A 17,519-nucleotide genomic window follows, 5' to 3' on the forward strand; every position below is an offset into this window, starting at 1 on the left:
TGAAATAAACAATAGGCTTTTCAGTTCAGTTGAAGAATTGGGTGAGCTTTTTATGAGGAGTGAGCATCCTCAAATGAGAGAAGGTGGTGTGTGTGAGAGAGAGAGAGATTATTTTTTTTAATCCAAAATTTAGATCATGTCTCGTGTGCAACCTGCCTAAAGCCCTGGGGATAGATTAGCAAGTGAGCCAGACGTTCTCCAGACACTACAGATGGCAGAAGACCCCTAGGGATCACTCGCTAATCTAACCTGATGGAAATGTGTTCCTTCTCCCAATTGGAGTGCTTTTGGGGGACAGTAATCTCTTTTTGACCTCACTGACCATCCAGTTGAGGCATGAGATGGAATTACAGTATACAATCATCTTTCTCGCATTTATCCAACTATTCCTCTGAACAAACGAGATTCTTCCCACAAAACTTCTGTTTTGGCAGGATTTTACATTTTTGGTTGAAAACCACCCCTAATTCTCCAGCCTAAACTTACTAAGTGGGCAGTTTGCAGCCGTTGTTTTGGTACAGTACTCCTAATCTGCCCTAACCTATATCATTGCTTGTATTTGCTGTACTCATTCCTGAAGGACAGCCCTTCCCCTGCTCCCAACTCCTTTCAGCTAGGTTTGACAGCTATCTTTTATCTCAATGCTGCCCTACGCAAATAGAAGTTGCTGGTGAACTGTACCCATCTTCCTACTTCCAAATAAGGAGATATAGCAATTAGCCTGGATAGTTCAGCTGTTTAGAATGTGGTGCTGATAACACCAAGGTTGCAAGATTGATCTCTGTATGGGACAGCTGCATATTCCTGCATGGCTGGGGGTTGGACTAGATGACCCCAGGGGTCCCTTCCAACTTGGCAATTCTATGATTCTGTTTTTTTGCAATTTGTAACTTGTGTGATTTAGCAAGAACAGCCTGATAAGTTTTCCTTGGCAAAGGAATTACTATTATTTTTAAAACCTCCCTCTTCTTAGTTTGCAGCCATTGTTTGTTTTTTGTTCCTTTTCAGCAGTAGCTGTTGGGCTCCTGGGCATGGAACCGTGTTCCACTGCAATTTAACAATCCTCCTATATGTTGGGCTGCAAAAACAATTGCACTTACTGTTCTGAAGAACCAGAAGGGGCCGTTCTAGCAATGTTTATACAAAATGAAATAAAACACCCTCCAATTATCACGTCTCGGTTTAATTAGATGTACTTTTAACATTGCACGAAGAGCAAGTTCATCACATCCAACGTCCAAAGGCATAAAAAATGCATGATGCTGTAAATACAGCCTTCATGTAAAACACATGCTGCAGCATGTTCTGGTAACTAGCTTCTGAGCGTTCCGAATGACTAATTCATGTGTTTGTCCTGTTGCGATCTCTTGTTTGCCATCTGATTTTGCCCTTTTACTTGCAGGTACCAGCAGACAGGTGTTGGGTGGCTCTGGGAATTGCACTGCCAGCAGGTGGGAGGAATTCTGGGAGACGAGATGGGATTGGGCAAGACCATCCAGATAATTGCTTTCTTGGCAGGTCTGAGCTACAGCAAGATCAGGACGCGTGGTTCAAATTACAGGCAAGTGCTCTTCCGCAGACTGTCAGTCTGTGGAGCTCGATGAATATTTCATTGGATGTATTGCCGTGGAGGAGGGCCCCGTGAATTATTAATGGCATTTCAATTACAATATTCCTTTAATTCTTTTAGCGGGGGACATCAAAGGAAATTTTTTTACGAGACAATGGAGCTGGAGGGCAGGAAAAATTAAACATGTAACACTCCTAATGAATTCCAGGCATTGATGCTTCATTTTGCAGATGAGCCTCGCCAGTTATTTTGGGTCAATACTATGTCTTAAGGTTATAGAGCACAAATGGATTGCTTACCAATTCAATTATGTTAATATTGATAGTTTACACAGTATGGAATTTTCAATTAGGGGGTAATACCTTTAGGTCAACTTATTACATTTTTACATTAAAATATTTGCTCTGGCAAGAGACCAGTGGGCTACTTTCATGGGCAGTCACAGTCTTCTTTGGGATGTTGGAAGTGAGAGTCAAGAGCGAGCGAGGAAACATCCTTGCAAGATCCTTCCTTGGGTCAGCACAGACAACCCACGTTCAAGTAGGGGGAGTTCTCACTTTCTTTTTTTATACAACCGTCTCCTTGTTGTCTTCCTCCTCCCACCCCATTCCCCTGGAACCTCAAGTATCTGTAGTTATCAATCCAGCAATCAGAACAGTCGAGGGGAAATGTTTTGCAGCCCCTGGAAGCCCTAATGGGCATTCGCAAATTCGCTTGCTGATTCAAGTGCCCCTGGCTGCAACAAAAGGGGTTCCCAGCAGCCCCCCAAAGGCTGCTACTTATGCTGCTGTGTGGAGAACTAAGCGAACAACCAAGGCTGTTGCTTAGTGTATCCAAGCCTTAGTCTAAATGAGATAAGATCCTGCCTGGATTTGCATTCCTTGACTTGCAGACTGTGTGGCATGTAGAAGGCACGTAGAAGCCTACCTTCTATGCACAAGGCTATTCCAGACTGTTATGCCTTACTGAGTTTCCTCTGTTCATGATTGTTGCACAGACGGTAGACTGGATTGAGTTTGTGGCATTTTTTTCTGTGCTGGTAATTATTCCTAGTAACTTTGTCTGCTACATCCCTTCATATGCTACTACAATCATCCCCTTGCAGGCATTATTTTAAAATTGGGATCAGCCTGGTTCTCTAAATTTAACCTACAGTCCTCTGGTGTTTCTGTTTTTTACTGGTTTAATTGGTTGGAAGGGGAACGCTAGTATAACTTCCCCAAAACCTTTCATTTAGCACTGTGCCTGTTCATGACTCCAACTCCTTAGCATCCCCCTTTCCATTGTCTTCTACAGCATCACACTGCCATTTAATTTTATAGTTTTGCACCCATTTCATAAAATCATGGAATTGTAGAGTCCTCTAGTCCAACTCTTCATTTCTAACTTGAATACAGTTGTTCTGATAGCTCTCATAATGCATGCTGCTTATTTCACGGTGCTGTCATCTTGTGTTCTCTTCTAGGTTCCAAGGGCTGGGTCCCACAGTGATTGTGTGCCCAACCACAGTGATGCATCAGTGGGTGAAGGAGTTTCATACCTGGTGGCCTCCGTTTAGAGTTGCAATTCTACATGACACGGGCTCTTACACCAATAAAAAGGTACCTGCTCATTCAGGATGCTGCAAATTCAGACCTTGACTCTTAACAGGAACAGCTTGCACTTCTTTCAAAGATGTTGTGAGAATTTTGTTGCCAGTACTGAAGATGACCCTTGAAGTTTTAACTTTTCTCCCTCCCTCGCAGTGTTAAATGGAACGCATGTTTCCCTCCTATGGAACACCTTGGGAGTTTTTGTTGCTGTGTGACATGGAGTGAGCTGTATGGTGCAGAGATTCAGCATCAGTGAAAGCCCAGCCCATCAGGTCCTCCATTTTTATAAACCCCCACCACTCCTCCCTCCACCCAAAGAATTTAAGGACAAATACAGCACAGAGGGCTTAGCACCTCCGCTTTAGGTTCCGTCATACGGAAAGGCCACCTTCTAAAAGATACTTATAGGTTTGCTACTTTTATATCCATGTCTGCTTTCATTCAGCACCAAGGTCTGTGAGTTGGGTGCCCTGGCAAATAGTTTCCTATGGAACTTCTTGCAGCAGGGGGTCCTGCCTGGGGTTCTATTTCTAAAATAAAAATACTTGCTGTTTTTTTCCCCTCCCTCTCCCTGCTGCTTCTGTTGCACATGCGTACATGCTTTCTGTAGTTCAGCCCTTAGATTAGTGATTAGTTAGGCTGGCCTTCCCTGTGCAGCTGGACTTGGCAGATGATCTCACCATTCCCATGCCCCTTGCAGACTTCACCACAATCTTCCCGTCTTCAGGGATTACTTGCCTAGGAAGCCCAGCAGTGCAACCTCCTGAGTGCTAATATTGTGAGTTTGGGGGCAACATTGCAGACGCCAGGGTGAACTCTTGGGCTCTTGAGCATCTTATTTATTTATCTAGAACGGTTATGGGCCACTTCATGTTCCAGAAAGATATCAAAAGTGGCATGCAAGATGCAAAATCATGGGCAGCGTAAAATATATTGAAAAACAGGTCCAACAAAATTGCACTGTGGCATGGCTCTTGTAGCTGATATCATCCTTCTGGAAATGCCCGGGTAAGCATAAAAGTTTGAAGCAGGTAGAAGCACAAAACTGTCGGCGTCTGGCTGATAACATGATGAAGTGCATTCCACAAAGTAGGGGCTATAAGAGCAAAAGCTCCACTCTGTTATTGAGAATCATTGCCGCGTATAGTGATCAGCGTCGGTGGTGTTTCCATGATACTATTGCACATCATAATTATTTACCTAGACTAATAACTTATTTATTAGTCTGGAGAGATCGAAAACATGAGCCTGGGGCAAATGATACACAGCAGCGAAGCGGCTGGAGTCTCCACTCCGGGAGCTCACACATCTGCACTAAGCCCATGGTGAAGCTTGGAGCGACGTGTTGCAATATATACATGAATGGATCAGTCTGATAAATGGTGCTGATAATTTTCTGAGGTTTGGCTAAGTTGGTGTTGTCACCTCCGAGGATCTCTTTTTATCCGGGAAGCACCAAAACATGCACAAAGGCTCCTCTGCAAAGATTATTGTGTGTTTAAACACGCCTGGACCCCTCGTCTTCTCACCTGCAATTTTCCTCCACCGCTACTGCCCTTTTCCAAGTTAGAACTAAACAAAACAACTGTACTGTTAGAAGGTTAGCTGGCAGCAGGAGTGAGCCAAGCTGAAAACCAGGCAGGTGGGCTAGTCAACCAGCTGACCAACCAACTAATTCCAGAACTTAAGCATCACATTTTCTGCAGTGATCACAGGAATTGTGGCTTTTTTGTTGGGGGGGGGAGTGGGGAACAATGCTTCTAAGCCCAAACACTTCTAGAGTTAAATGACAGGGCAGACTAAGCTCCCTCCAGCTGTTGGTTATCCCTCTGCAGTGGTAAGGGATGGGGGAATGGGAGGGTTGTTTGTGAAGCTGGAGGAAGTGGCTGGGAACGGGGTTTAATTAAACATATGCCATCTTGGTTTTGTGAGCATTCATTGCAAATATTCACAGAACTCCCTTAGGGGAGTTTTTTTCATGTATTTACAAAGGGTTGTATCTAATGCCGTGTATACATCGTCCCACTCGCACAACGGACTTCCCTTCCATTTCTCTCCCCGTGCGACGTCGAAATCTTCTCCGTAGGGTCCTCCGATCCTCTGGAGCATTGTGCACGGGGGCGGTAGGGGGAATTCCTTTGTGCAAGTGGAAGTTTGGATAGGACCCAAAGAATTGAATTCTGAAGAGAGCAGGGGGCTGTTCACCAGTCCCTGTAAATATTCTCCAATGCTCAAAGGACACGGTTTGTTGGCATGCCCAAGAGCTGAGAATTTACTGAACTATGGTAGGGGAAGCGTCTCAGGATTCTGTTGAGAAAGTTGTAGACAGCACAAAGATTCCATGTTCTGTTTATGAGCGCACACCAGTATATTATTTACACACTTGTAAATATGTGCCACAAGCATAGAAACGAGCACCCTGCAAGGCTTTCAAGGCCACGGAGGGTGTTGCCCACTAGCTTCACTGAAATCAGAGGTGGGGAAGATGTAACGCTCCAGGTATTGCTAGACTATAACTCCCTGACTGTTGATTATGCTGGTGGGACTCGGAGTGCAACAAAATCTGGAAGGCTCCCCCATTGGCTCCCCCTGCTTTTTTCAGCTGGAACTCAGTTCTGGCACCTCTCAGATGGGTTCCAGCACCTTTCAGGTGGGTGCCATTGCTATTATTAGAGAATGAGGTAGGTGTTCATGGTGAATTCAAGCACCTCTTTTTCTAGAAAAATAGCACTGCATATACCCAATCCTATTTACCCAAGCCATTGCTCCCAGCAGCCACCCCAACTAGGTCTTAAAACGGGCAGGACTTCTCTCTGATCATTCAGCAGCATTAGCTGTTTGTGAGTATTCAGTTCTCGAAATGTCATATGTGTTGATTCCTGAGCTTAAAGCTGTTTGTTTTCATTATTACCTGAAGCCCCTTCCCACCCACTTTCAAAAGGGGCCAATGTTCTATTTAGCTATAGCAGGGTTTCCCAAACTTTGGATCTCCAGCCGTTTTTGGACTACAACTCCCATCACCCCTAGCTAGCAGGACCAATGATCAGAAGTGATGGAAACTGTAGTCCAAAAAGAACTGGATACCCAAGTTTGGGAAAACCTGAGCTGCAGAAAGGATTGTGAGCATGGTGCCCTCCTGAGCTGGGCACCAGCAGAATATGGACATAAAGTTACAAAGGGAGCTTACTATCTGAACAGCTCGGAAGAGGTCAGGCTAAGCAGTAGTAGGGGGCTGAGAAAAGAGATGTTACTATGGTGGAAGTCTGAGGAAGAGTGGAGAAAGGATACTGTGGCACTGTAGGGTGGCACTTCTCATTTAGTAGCACACATCTCTTTGAAATCCTTGACCTCTGTTTTGTTCTCGCACCATTTGTATCTGCTCCTGAAGCACATAAATCCCTTTGCAGAAACTTCATTAAGTGCAAAGTTAGGGCATAAGGCTGGCACAATTTCGGTGCCAGAAGGCATATCGATGTAAAGTTAAGCGGTTTCTTCTCTCAGTAGCCCTCTCTCTAAAACAGAGCAGAGCTGAGGTTAGAGTAATGTGTGCAATATTTATTCAGCCCTTTATTTTTCTTGACAAAACAGATTTTAGAATAGCACACCTACTATGTTGACCCTTTCACTCGGTAGAGTTTAGTATATGCTGTTGCAGTCATTGCTGGGTAGCCTAGCATCTCTTCCTTATACCTGTATCTTGGGGTGTGGTGGTGGAAGCAAGTTCAAAATAACACACCTGCTAAAAAGCATTTATGCAGTAAGGTAGAGGGGGAATTAGGGCACCAAACCATTTCCCTTCTTCCACAAAACCATGTGTCTCATTACAAAAGTTAAAGCTGTTATGGGATTGCTCTGACGTTCACCCGCGCCCCTGCAATTTTAGCTGCCATCCTCATTTAACCAGACGATAGAAGCTGAAAACCTGACTATTTTTCCATCCCAGATTCTGGCTACTTCATAATCCTTAGTCTTATCCCATCCTGCTTTTCTGTGTCAGAAGTGATTGAAATGGCTATAAAAGGCTGTAGTTGTGGAAATTGAATTTTAAGAGAAGAAAATATTAAAAGCTGGTGCCTGCGATGTTAGGAGGAAGGTATGTGTTTTTCGGTCAGTTCCTGGGTAGAAACGGGCAACGATGAAATGAAATGCGGAAGCAGACGCGTCCTTAGAGCACAACATTGAATATGCTTATAAATTATCGGAGAGTACTGCCGGGGTGGGCCATGGGGTCCCTCTGAGCTCTGCAAATCCCTTTCCCTTTACAGAACTCAACAGACTTTGTGTGGCAAAGCTTACATTACCTTAACCTGAACTGGGGGAAGTGGTCGGTGATGAATTGCCTTTCTGTGTGTTTCCTTCATTGTCAGCACAAATCCTTGTTTAATAAAAGATTTGGCTTGAAGGAAATTTTAATTAATTACAGGTTCAGTAAATCCTGAGTAGGACTCTGCTGTGCTGTGTCTACAGTGAATGGCCTTCATGTGCCTTGTGTTTTTACTCCTGTTCTCTCCGCTGCCTGACAGTGTGATTTATGGCTGTTGTTTTCTACCACTACACTGTTTGCCCTCTAGGAGGGATTGGTCTCCTGAGCCCCCATAATAACAGGAGCACTTTCACAAAACATCTTTTAATGACAACATGGTAGCAGCCTTCTGTAAGTCAGGCTAATTGCAGACATACCCTATTAATTGCAAAATCTAGGAGAGGTTACATATTTTACAAGCTTTTAATTTGAAATCGCCTGAGATGATTTGTCTTAAGTGTTTGAGTAGAGATGCCTATAGTATTCTGCAGTAGACTATTGCTAGGAAATATATGCAATGAATGTGAGTTGCAGTGGGGGCTTAAAAATATCAGATTTTACCATAGGGGCAAGAGAGTCTGGTTTTTACCTCCATGGCAAACAGAATCTGTTAATTTCATTAACTAGTGATCATACTTCCTTCCTCCTTTTTGAAATATGATTCCTTACAAAAATAGACATTTGGCATTAGAGATCTTTTCCAGTGGTATCAAATTCAATAACTATTCATGAAAGTTAGTCTCCTTTTAAAATAAATGGTTTTTTTCTTTCTGTTAAAAAGACATTTTTAAAATAAAAAATTCAAGTCCTAGTCTTTGCAGGGATTGCTGTTAGTTCCTCAGGAGTTGTAAGGGGGATGAAGAGGTGATAGTAACACAGCAGCAAATCAAGTTGATGTAGCACAGCAAGCTCTCAATTTGCTGTTCTGCTATAGTCATAGTGCATTCTCAGTGCTTTGTAATGCCGTGTTGTGACTCGCTCAACTCTATGTGAGACAGCCCAGTATCCTTACTTACTTACATACATGATGCTGAAGCCAAAGTGGGTGTCTTAACTTAAAGTGGTCGTGCTTTTTTTTAGGGAAGGGGAAGAGATGCAATTGAATATGCCGTAACTCAAACCTTGAAATGAAGGATTGTTTGGTCCTAGATTTGGCTTTTCAGGACTTGCTACTTTTCCCCTTGCAATATTGAAATGAAACGTGTTTATTTTAATGCATGCTTAAGTCCTGTGACAAGTGTTGCCATGTTAGTGCAGCCTGGGACATTGATTATCCAAAACAGTACTTTCTTTATGGACTCTCATAGTTTCAGTAATTGACAACGTATTGTTCTCTTTGCAGGTAAAACTGATTCAGGAAATTGTAGCATGTTGTGGCATTCTGATAACCTCCTACTCTTACATTCGCATGCTGCAAGATAACATCCATGGTTATGATTGGCATTATGTCATTCTAGATGAGGGACATAAAATTCGGAATCCAAATGCTGCAGTCACGGTTGCTTGCAAACAGGTAAGAATCTTTAAAAACAAAAGTATTTCGATTGGTTAAATTAGTAATCAACTTGGTCTTAACGCTTCCTTTACGCTTAGGCCATGTTTCAGAGACTTTGTGTCATGTGTAAATTGTTGGTGGAATTTGCATTTTTCTGTGTTTTATTATGACATGAATACACTTCTCCCTGCATTTACAGTTCCGCACTCCTCATCGAATCATCTTGTCTGGATCGCCTATGCAAAACAACTTAAAAGAGTTGTGGTCCCTCTTTGACTTCGTATTTCCAGGAAAACTGGGAACACTTCCTGTCTTCATGGAGCAATTTTCTGTTCCAATAACCATGGGTGGCTATTCCAATGCCTCTCCAGTTCAGGTAAAGGATGCAATTCTCAGAAAATGTGCCTTGTGCAGGTCTCGTCGAAAGCTCAGTTCCAGGCCATGTTCTAACACAGTCACTAAATGTCCTATCATCTTCTGGACAGTTAACAGTAAAAGAATAAAACCATAAACAACAAAGAGAATCATAAAAATTGTGCAGAATAAAACCGCAATTCAAAACTTATTAAATAAAACTTAGCATGTTTTCATTAGCTGGAGATCTATTACTATTATTTTCTAGATTCTTAATCATGCCTTTCATCAGACAATCCAAGGCTGAGTTTGCATATAACAGACAATGAAACTATTGCATACAAAATACAAAAATCAGGTAAAAATTAACAAAAGTGCTAATAGGCACTAAAAAACAGTGAGCCGTCATAACATAGTAACCAAATGTCTTACCTCACCCACTGCCAAAGAGCTGGGCAAACAGGTACATTTTCATTTGCTACTGAAAAGGTAAATGATGTTTGTGCCAGATGAACCCCAGAAGGATGCGTTGCAGAGATGGTGCCACCATCAAGAAGACCCCGTCCCACACTGCTGTCCCACAAACTTCATCTGATGGTAGAACCACAAGAGGCCTTGCCTGTTGATCTAAATGAATGAGCAGGTTGATATAAAGAGCCTTATTAATTCCAAACTGACCACATATGGCCATCTACCATTTAGTACATGAGGAAATGCGAGAGCATTACTGGATAGCACAATATACAAAGGCAGATTCTATAGCAGGGTGTCTTAGGCGCAGTGACCAGTATCCAAGCAATCACTCACGTGCTTCCAGGCAGAGGTTTTGCCCAAGGGAGCACTGAACTTGTACTCTTAACAGCAAGGTCCATGTCACTTGACAAGCCATTTTAAAGAGTCGTCCTGTGGAGTTGATATTCTTTTTCCCTCCGAGGGCAGGAGATGGGTTTTCAACTTCACTTAGCTTCAGTCAGTTTCTCAGATTGCTCACAGTTATAGACTTGATTGGTAGACTCACCCAGTCTGCTGATTTAGAATTCTTTAGACACTTCCCCACCCACAGTCTCTCTTTGTAAACTCACGTGTTCCTGCCAGGGCATTTTTGGTTGATTTCTGGATGTCCATGCTCCTCACTTTTAACTCACAAATTTGTGTAATTCGGCCTACCTTGGGCTTCTCCTGAACGTGGAGAACTTTCACCTTATTTTTGGGTGACCCTGTTTTGATTCCAGATTGATAGGCACCCAGCTGCACTGCCAGAGGGAATGGCACATGTTCAAGTGGGGTTTGCTGCAATTCTGTGTAGTTTTTATTTTTATGTCCTTTCAAATAAATTCCACCAACTAATTTTAAAGTGAATGAAGAATGGTTTGTTGTTTAGATTTGTGGTTCCCAGCGTGAGGCACACGCCCCACAGGGACGCAATTTGATTTTTAAGGGGGGCAATTCAAGAATGAGTTATTAACAGTTAATGGCCTTTTCGGCTTCCTCCACATGAATAGGAGTTCACTTTAATAAGAATTATATGTCAGGGGGGGCGGGGGGGATCAGGATTTAGAGATGCTTAGGTGGGGCATGGCCAAAAAAAGGTTGGGAACCACTGGTTTAGATGCAACTGGTGCCCATACGAGTTTGCTTTGATTTAAATGTAAATAAAGGTAAAGGGACCCCTGACCGTTAGGTCCAGTCGTGGACGACTCTGGGGTTGTCGCTTTATTGGCCGACATTTGTCCGCAGACAGTTTTTCCAGGTCATGTGCCCAGCATGACTATGCAGCGCACAAAAATGCCGTTTACCTTCCCGCTGGAGGTACTTGCAATTTGACATGCTTTCGAACTGCCAGGTTGGCAGGAGCTGGGACCGAGCAACGGGAGCTCACCCCATCGTGGAGATTCGCACCGCCGACCTTCTGATCGGCAATCCCTAGGTCAGGCATAGGCAACCTTGGCTCTCCAGATGTTTTGGAACTACAACTCCCATGATCCCTAGCTAACAGGGCCAGTGGTCAGGGATCATGGGAGTTGTAACTCCAAAACATCTGGAGAGCCAAGGTTGCCTATGCCTGTCCTAGGCTCAGTGGTTTAGACCACAGTGCCACCTGTGTCCCTAAATGTAGACACAGACATAATAAGTATGCAAAATATTAGCATGGTAACCTACCCAAAGTTTTCACTAACCAGCAAAGTATTTTATCCTCAGTGTGGTGCAGTGTTTGGAGTGTTGGACAGACCAGGAGAACCAGGGTTCAGATTTCTAGTCAATCATAAACCTAACAGGTAACCTTTGGGTCAGCATACTTTGAGCCTCACCCACATCACATTTGTTTTTGCGAGAGGATAAAATGGAATAAGCCCCATGCATATTATGCTGAGCTCCTAGTGAGAAGTTTGGGGTAGAATGTGAAAAGCAAGTATGATTAATAAACTAGCATTGGTGTGTTTTTTTCCCCTTCAAAAGGTAAAAACAGCATATAAGTGTGCTTGCATTTTACGGGACACAATTAATCCCTATCTGTTGCGGAGAATGAAGGCGGATGTTAAAATGAGCCTGTCACTACCAGATAAAAATGAGCAGGTATAGTTTGACTCTATATTTTGCACCCCAAAACTTACCTGAGAGAGGCTACATGTGAAGTTATGCTTTGAGCAGCTCACTGCGTATCTAGGGTGGGAAGTCACAAGGATAACCATAGTACATTGCCCCACTTGCTTTCCTGTTGATTCCTCGTGACACACTTCAGTAGTAAAATGTCCACCAATTTAATGGATTCTGACCTCGTGAAAGATATGGGTTGTATCCAATGCTGCTGTTCCATTCATGCAACAGACCTCTTCTTCTACTGAGAAAGTGTTGTTGTTTTTTGCAATATTTATTTTCTTGTGGGATCTAAGCTTATTTGGCTGCTTTAAGATCATGAAATAAATTATGGTATGCATAACTATGTTGCAGCACAGACTGATATTAGCAAGCAGGAGAACTCTGCAGAACTCACAATATAGAATTAAGTAAGATTTCCCCTTGAGGACCAAGGGTGAGGAAATTCTTTGTTGTGGCTGTGACTCATGTTGTGAGTTTTAACAGATGATGAGCCCAGGGGCCGGGAAAGTCTCCACGGAGATGCTAATCCCTGTGATAAAAGCAACACCTATGCCAGTTCATAGATCATGAACTCCTTGGGGAAGGATCTGTATTTTTCATTCATGTTAAGTAAAGTTCCATACTTTCTACGTGTAATAATGTCTGAAGTGTCTCTTTTTTAGGTACTGTTTTGCCGTTTGACAGATGAGCAGCACCAAGTGTACAAAACGTTTATTGATTCCAAAGAGGTTTATCAGATTCTCAATGGAGACATGCAGGTCAGTGCAAAGAAAGAAATTGGCTTGCCAGATAGCATGAAAGGGAAAAGTTCATCTTTTCCATTTGCTGTCAAACAGCTTAGCAGAGCACTAAGGGAGGGTTAGTTACTAGGCATGAGAAGTTGACAGAACCGACAACATAGCATATTTACCTTTATAGTTATCAAAGAAGTCCTTTAAATTCAGGCTGGCCAACTTCTTCATTGTAAGGAGCTGCATCTTCATGTAGTGCATATGTCTCAGTGAAAACAAGCGCTGTAGGAAAGGCGGTGGAATTGAACGAGTGAATTCTGCAGCCAGTATCTTTGGTAGTGCATAACTTATTTGGCATGATAATTATCGTGGTTTTACTGAGGGAGAAATAAACGTCTCTCGTAGGCCTGGGAGATGTATCAGTGCATTGCCTGAAACCGGTTTAAAGTTAAAAATGTGAGAGCGATTTCAGAATTTCCAATCAGGCAATGTATCGCAAGTCCCTGCTCGTGCCAGCAGCATTGCGCACTTCAATAGGCCACCTGGTGCTTGCTCACTCGCCCTCCGCGGCCCAGCTACCAGCCTCGGGAGTGGTGCTTGCCTGCCTGCCTGCCTGCCTGCCTGCCTTGCACCTTCATAACTTTTTCTGGCCATGCAAGCGCTGACAGGCTGCCTCCTTCCTCCTTGCGCCAGGCAGAATGGTGGCACTTCTTGAGCAGCAAGAGACGAGCTACAGCTGGCGGTTCCAGCTCCGCAGTGCCATGCTATGCAGTACCCAGGCTTATAGGCAGCACGGCCTGCCCAGCCTCACCAGGAAGAGGCAGAAGTTGCCCACAGTGACACTAATCGTCTTGTGTGGCCAGCAACTGCCTTTCCCCTCCCCGCTGTCTTTCCTTCTCCCTGATGCCATAATATACTGCCAAGTTTAGCTGGTGATATGTTACAATATAAGAGCCCTAGTCTCTTGTTGAAAACCTTCTTCCAGTGGCCACTTGTTTTCATTCTGATCTGTTATGATGGCTTAAATGTGGAAGGACTGGAACATGCAGAGAATAAACCTTTGGCTGTCCTCTGTGTAGATTTTCTCCGGATTGGTGGCTCTGAGAAAGATCTGCAACCACCCAGACCTCTTTTCCGGTGGCCCTAAAATTTTGAAGGGTGTCCCTGATGAAGAATTGAATGAAGAAGACCATTTTGGATTCTGGAAGCGTTCTGGGAAAATGATAGTTGTAGAGTCTCTGCTGAAAATATGGCACAAGCAAGGCCACAGAGTACTTCTCTTTAGTCAGTCTCGGCAGGTAAGTCATGCTTTGCATCTTTTCTGTCTAAAGTCCACAGCTATGACCTGATGCTGCACACTAGAAAGTTGTTTGCAGAATCCTCCCAGAAAACAATGCTTTAAAGCCAAGGGGCAAGGTTCTGTGTAGTTCTGATCGACATGCCTGGGGAATATGCACACATGTTTCTGTTTATATTTTTCAAATAAATACATGATAACAATACAGTGGTACCTCAGTTTATGAACTTAATCCGTTCCGGAAGTCCGTTCTTAAACCAAAGCTGTTCTTAAACCAAGGCGCGCTTTCCCTAATAAGGCCTTCCGTGCGTAAACCGAGGTAAGGTTCGCAAACCGGAACACTACTGGTTTTGTGGAGTTTGTATATTGAATAGTTCGTAAACAGGGCTGTTCTTAAACCAAGGTGCGGTTGGCGCTGTGGTCTAAACCACTGAGCCTAGGGCTTGCCGATCAGAAGATCGGCGGTTTGAATCCCCACGACAGGATGAGATCTCGTTCCTCGGTCCCAGCTCCTGCCAACCTAGCAGTTCGAAAGTACATCAAAGTGCAAGTAGATAAATAGGTACCACTGTGGCGGGAAGGTAAACGGCATTTCCGTGTACTGCTCTGGTTTCGCCAGAAGCGGCTTAGTCATGCTGGCCACATGACCCAGAAGCTGTCTGCGGACAAACGCCAGCTCCCTCGGCCAGTAAAGCGAGATGAGTGCCACAACCCCAGAGTCGTTCGCAACTGTCAGGGGTCCTTTACCACTGCACTGAGAAAAATAAAAAATAACAGGGTACAACTTAGCAAGATACGTACCGGTAGTAGATAAATAGATGCAAATTTCCAACATATAACCACCTAAAGATTTCAAATAGAAATGCATATGCCAATTGCTTCCAATACATAAAATATTTCACAATATTCTCAACAATATGTGTGTATTTACATTTTCTTGCACTTCTTACACCAGTTTTCAGTGATGAAAACTAGATTTTTCGACAGAGAGATAAGATTTCCTCACCTTTATGACTCTGCTGATCAGTTTTACCATTCCAGTGTCAGAGTCCTCCCCCCACCCCCAATTATAACAGATAGTTCCTCATGCCACTGTCAATATATATTGAACAATTTCCCTGACATCTGCTAGCACCAAGCCTTTAATATACCTACCAGTAAATAAGATAGCTAATGGATTAATTGGTATTTTTTTATAAAAAAAAAGGAGTAAAAGTGAATCTTCAATTTTAAGTCCATTAGATAATAAATAAAATCAGGTTTTGATACTTTAGTAAGAGCATTCCCTACTCTTAATTTCAGTTGCACATACCAACTTTGGTTAGATCTGGATTTTAATTTGTGGCTGGGAAATGTCCTACTTAGAAACTGCTTTGTATTTATTAGGTATGGATAGGCAGAAACAATTTCTGTACGAGAGAAGTGTTTAAATGTATTTTTCTGTTTTTATATTGTAACCCACCCTGTGATCTTCGGATGAGTGGCAGTATAGACATTTAATAAGTCATCATCGTCATGATCTCTGCCATTAGTTTTTATGCTGTACAGTGACTGTTTTGATTTTGTTTTCCTGCTCAGCATAAATCTCCCTCCCCCCCCCTCAATTTTGCAGATGCTGCACATTCTTGAAGCGTTTCTGAAGCAGAGAAGCTATTCCTATCTCAAGATGGATGGCACCACAACAGTGGCATCAAGGCAACCCCTTATTGCAAGATTTAATGAGGTAAGAAACTCTGGAACAGCCACGTGGTCTCTGATCTTCATTGGAGAAGCTTGGAATTAAGCGTTCAGTTTGGTAAGGGTTAACAAGAAGAGCAAGACACAGATAAAAAGACTTGTAGGAAACCTCTGGAATTATACAGAGGTGCAACATTCCCAACACATTTTGAATGAAGGATTACTCAAAATAACAAAACATTTACCAGGTTCCAGTAGTAGTAGTAGTAGTAGTAGTAGTAGTAGTAGTAGTATTGCTGGTGCTGTTGTTGTTGCTGCTACATAACAGGAAAGGATGAGATTCGAAGATGCACCAATATGTAAAATAAAGTTACAGTGGTACCTTGGTTCTCAAAGAGCTTAGTTGTCGAACAAATCGGCTCCCGAACACCGCAAACACAGAAGTGTTCTGGTTTGCAAACATTTTGCGGTAGCCAAATGTCCAATGTGGCTTTCAGTTGAGTGCAGGAAGCTCCTGCAGCCAATCGGAAGCCACGCTTTGGTTTTCGAACAGTTTCGGGAGTTGAATGGACTCCCGGAACGGATTAAGTTTGAGAACCACGGTATCACTGTACTGTGATTATTATTTATCACTTCCAAAGCTCCTAAATAGTTTTTAAAACTCTGCAGAAATCCCCCCCCCCTGGAATTTCAAGCCTGGCAGGGTTTAAATTTAGTTTCACAGTTCAGACGGAACAATGAATAAAGGTTTTCCTTCAACCTATTCTGTTTGGTTCTAGTGGTTCTCATGTCACAACAATTATTTGATCAGCTTATAATAATTCTTAGCACTTGAACTGTGCAGATGTTTGGCCTTGCTCCTTCGAACACACATGCAAATGACTACGTTTACTATATGTGAATCACAGGCGTAAGTTAGTTTTAGCTTTATTTTAGTGGAATTTGTTCCCAAGTCAAAATGTTTATGATTTTACAGCCTTGGGCAGCCAAGAAGCACGTTCACTGCATCCATAGGCTGGAAAGACCTACAAACACATTATTAAACTTTTCCTAAATGTGCCTTGTGGTGTATGTATTTACAGGATGAATCCTTATTTGTATTCCTACTTACCACTCGAGTCGGTGGGCTTGGTATTAACTTGACGGGTGCAAACAGAGTGATTATTTATGACCCCGACTGGAATCCCAGCACAGACACTCAGGTAAGTTTCATGGAAAAGAATATTAAATCTGAGATGTACCTTTATAAAGTTCAACATCTGCCTTAAGCCAGGATGTCTTAACTTTGACCGTTCAGAAGCATGCAAGGCTCAGGATGTTTAACTGCTGTGATTTTGCAGTCTGCACATCCATGTGTTGAAGGTGTTTTAGCCAAATGTGCTTAGAACCACTCACATCTCTTCCTTTAGAAAATGTAGCTGTGGGAATCCTGGTCCAGTTTTTAATCACTGCCCGGATGGAGCGGGATTTAATCCTCTCCCCCTGAACTATTTTCATGCCAAAAATTGGCTCTGTTACATGGTCTTGAGAAGGTAAATAGCAGTTGTTTTTCGTAGGAAGGCAGCAAAGTGAGAGAAGGATGAACGCACCTTCCTCTGCAGTATTGATCTGGATTTGGGGCCACATGTCTGCTTCTTTTTCCTAAAGGCGGCAATGTGGCTGCTTTTAAGCACATTAGTTAATGTTTTTAATTAGGTCTGGCTACCGGAATTTTGTGTCTGAAAATGCCGTTTGCAAAACACTTCCTTGTATTCTAGGCTCGTGAACGTGCTTGGAGAATAGGCCAAATGAAAGAAGTAACCGTGTACAGACTTCTGACTGCTGGTACTATCGAAGAAAAGATTTACCACAGGTGAGTGGCACAATCGCATTGACTTGCTAGTGTTTCACCAGGTGCAGCTC

The 17,519-nt window shown here is 43.0% G+C and overlaps 1 protein-coding gene across 3 annotated transcripts in view; it reads left to right on the forward strand.

Annotated features, from left to right (window-relative positions):
- The window catches only part of ERCC6 (ERCC excision repair 6, chromatin remodeling factor), a 51,302-nt gene that overhangs the window by 18,519 nt on the left and 15,264 nt on the right, over positions 1-17,519 (forward strand). For 2 of the 3 annotated variants that reach the window (XR_004693885.2, XM_035137758.2), the window contains exons 7-16: positions 1,403-1,561; positions 3,036-3,171; positions 8,808-8,978; positions 9,160-9,336; positions 11,772-11,888; positions 12,575-12,670; positions 13,723-13,941; positions 15,553-15,663; positions 16,700-16,819; positions 17,375-17,469. Coding sequence is in view for 2 of the 3 variants with exons in the window: in XM_035137758.2 (XP_034993649.2) it covers positions 1,403-1,561; positions 3,036-3,171; positions 8,808-8,978; positions 9,160-9,336; positions 11,772-11,888; positions 12,575-12,670; positions 13,723-13,941; positions 15,553-15,663; positions 16,700-16,819; positions 17,375-17,469 (1,401 nt within the window). In the remaining variant the exon portion in view is untranslated. The remainder of the gene's footprint in view (positions 1-1,402; positions 1,562-3,035; positions 3,172-8,807; positions 8,979-9,159; positions 9,337-11,771; positions 11,889-12,574; positions 12,671-13,722; positions 13,942-15,552; positions 15,664-16,699; positions 16,820-17,374; positions 17,470-17,519) is intronic. The other variant, XM_035137760.2, reaches the window with a different exon arrangement.

The sequence above is a fragment of the Zootoca vivipara genome, chromosome 5 (assembly GCF_963506605.1).
Source record: "Zootoca vivipara chromosome 5, rZooViv1.1, whole genome shotgun sequence".
Classification (NCBI taxonomy): domain Eukaryota; kingdom Metazoa; phylum Chordata; class Lepidosauria; order Squamata; family Lacertidae; genus Zootoca; species Zootoca vivipara.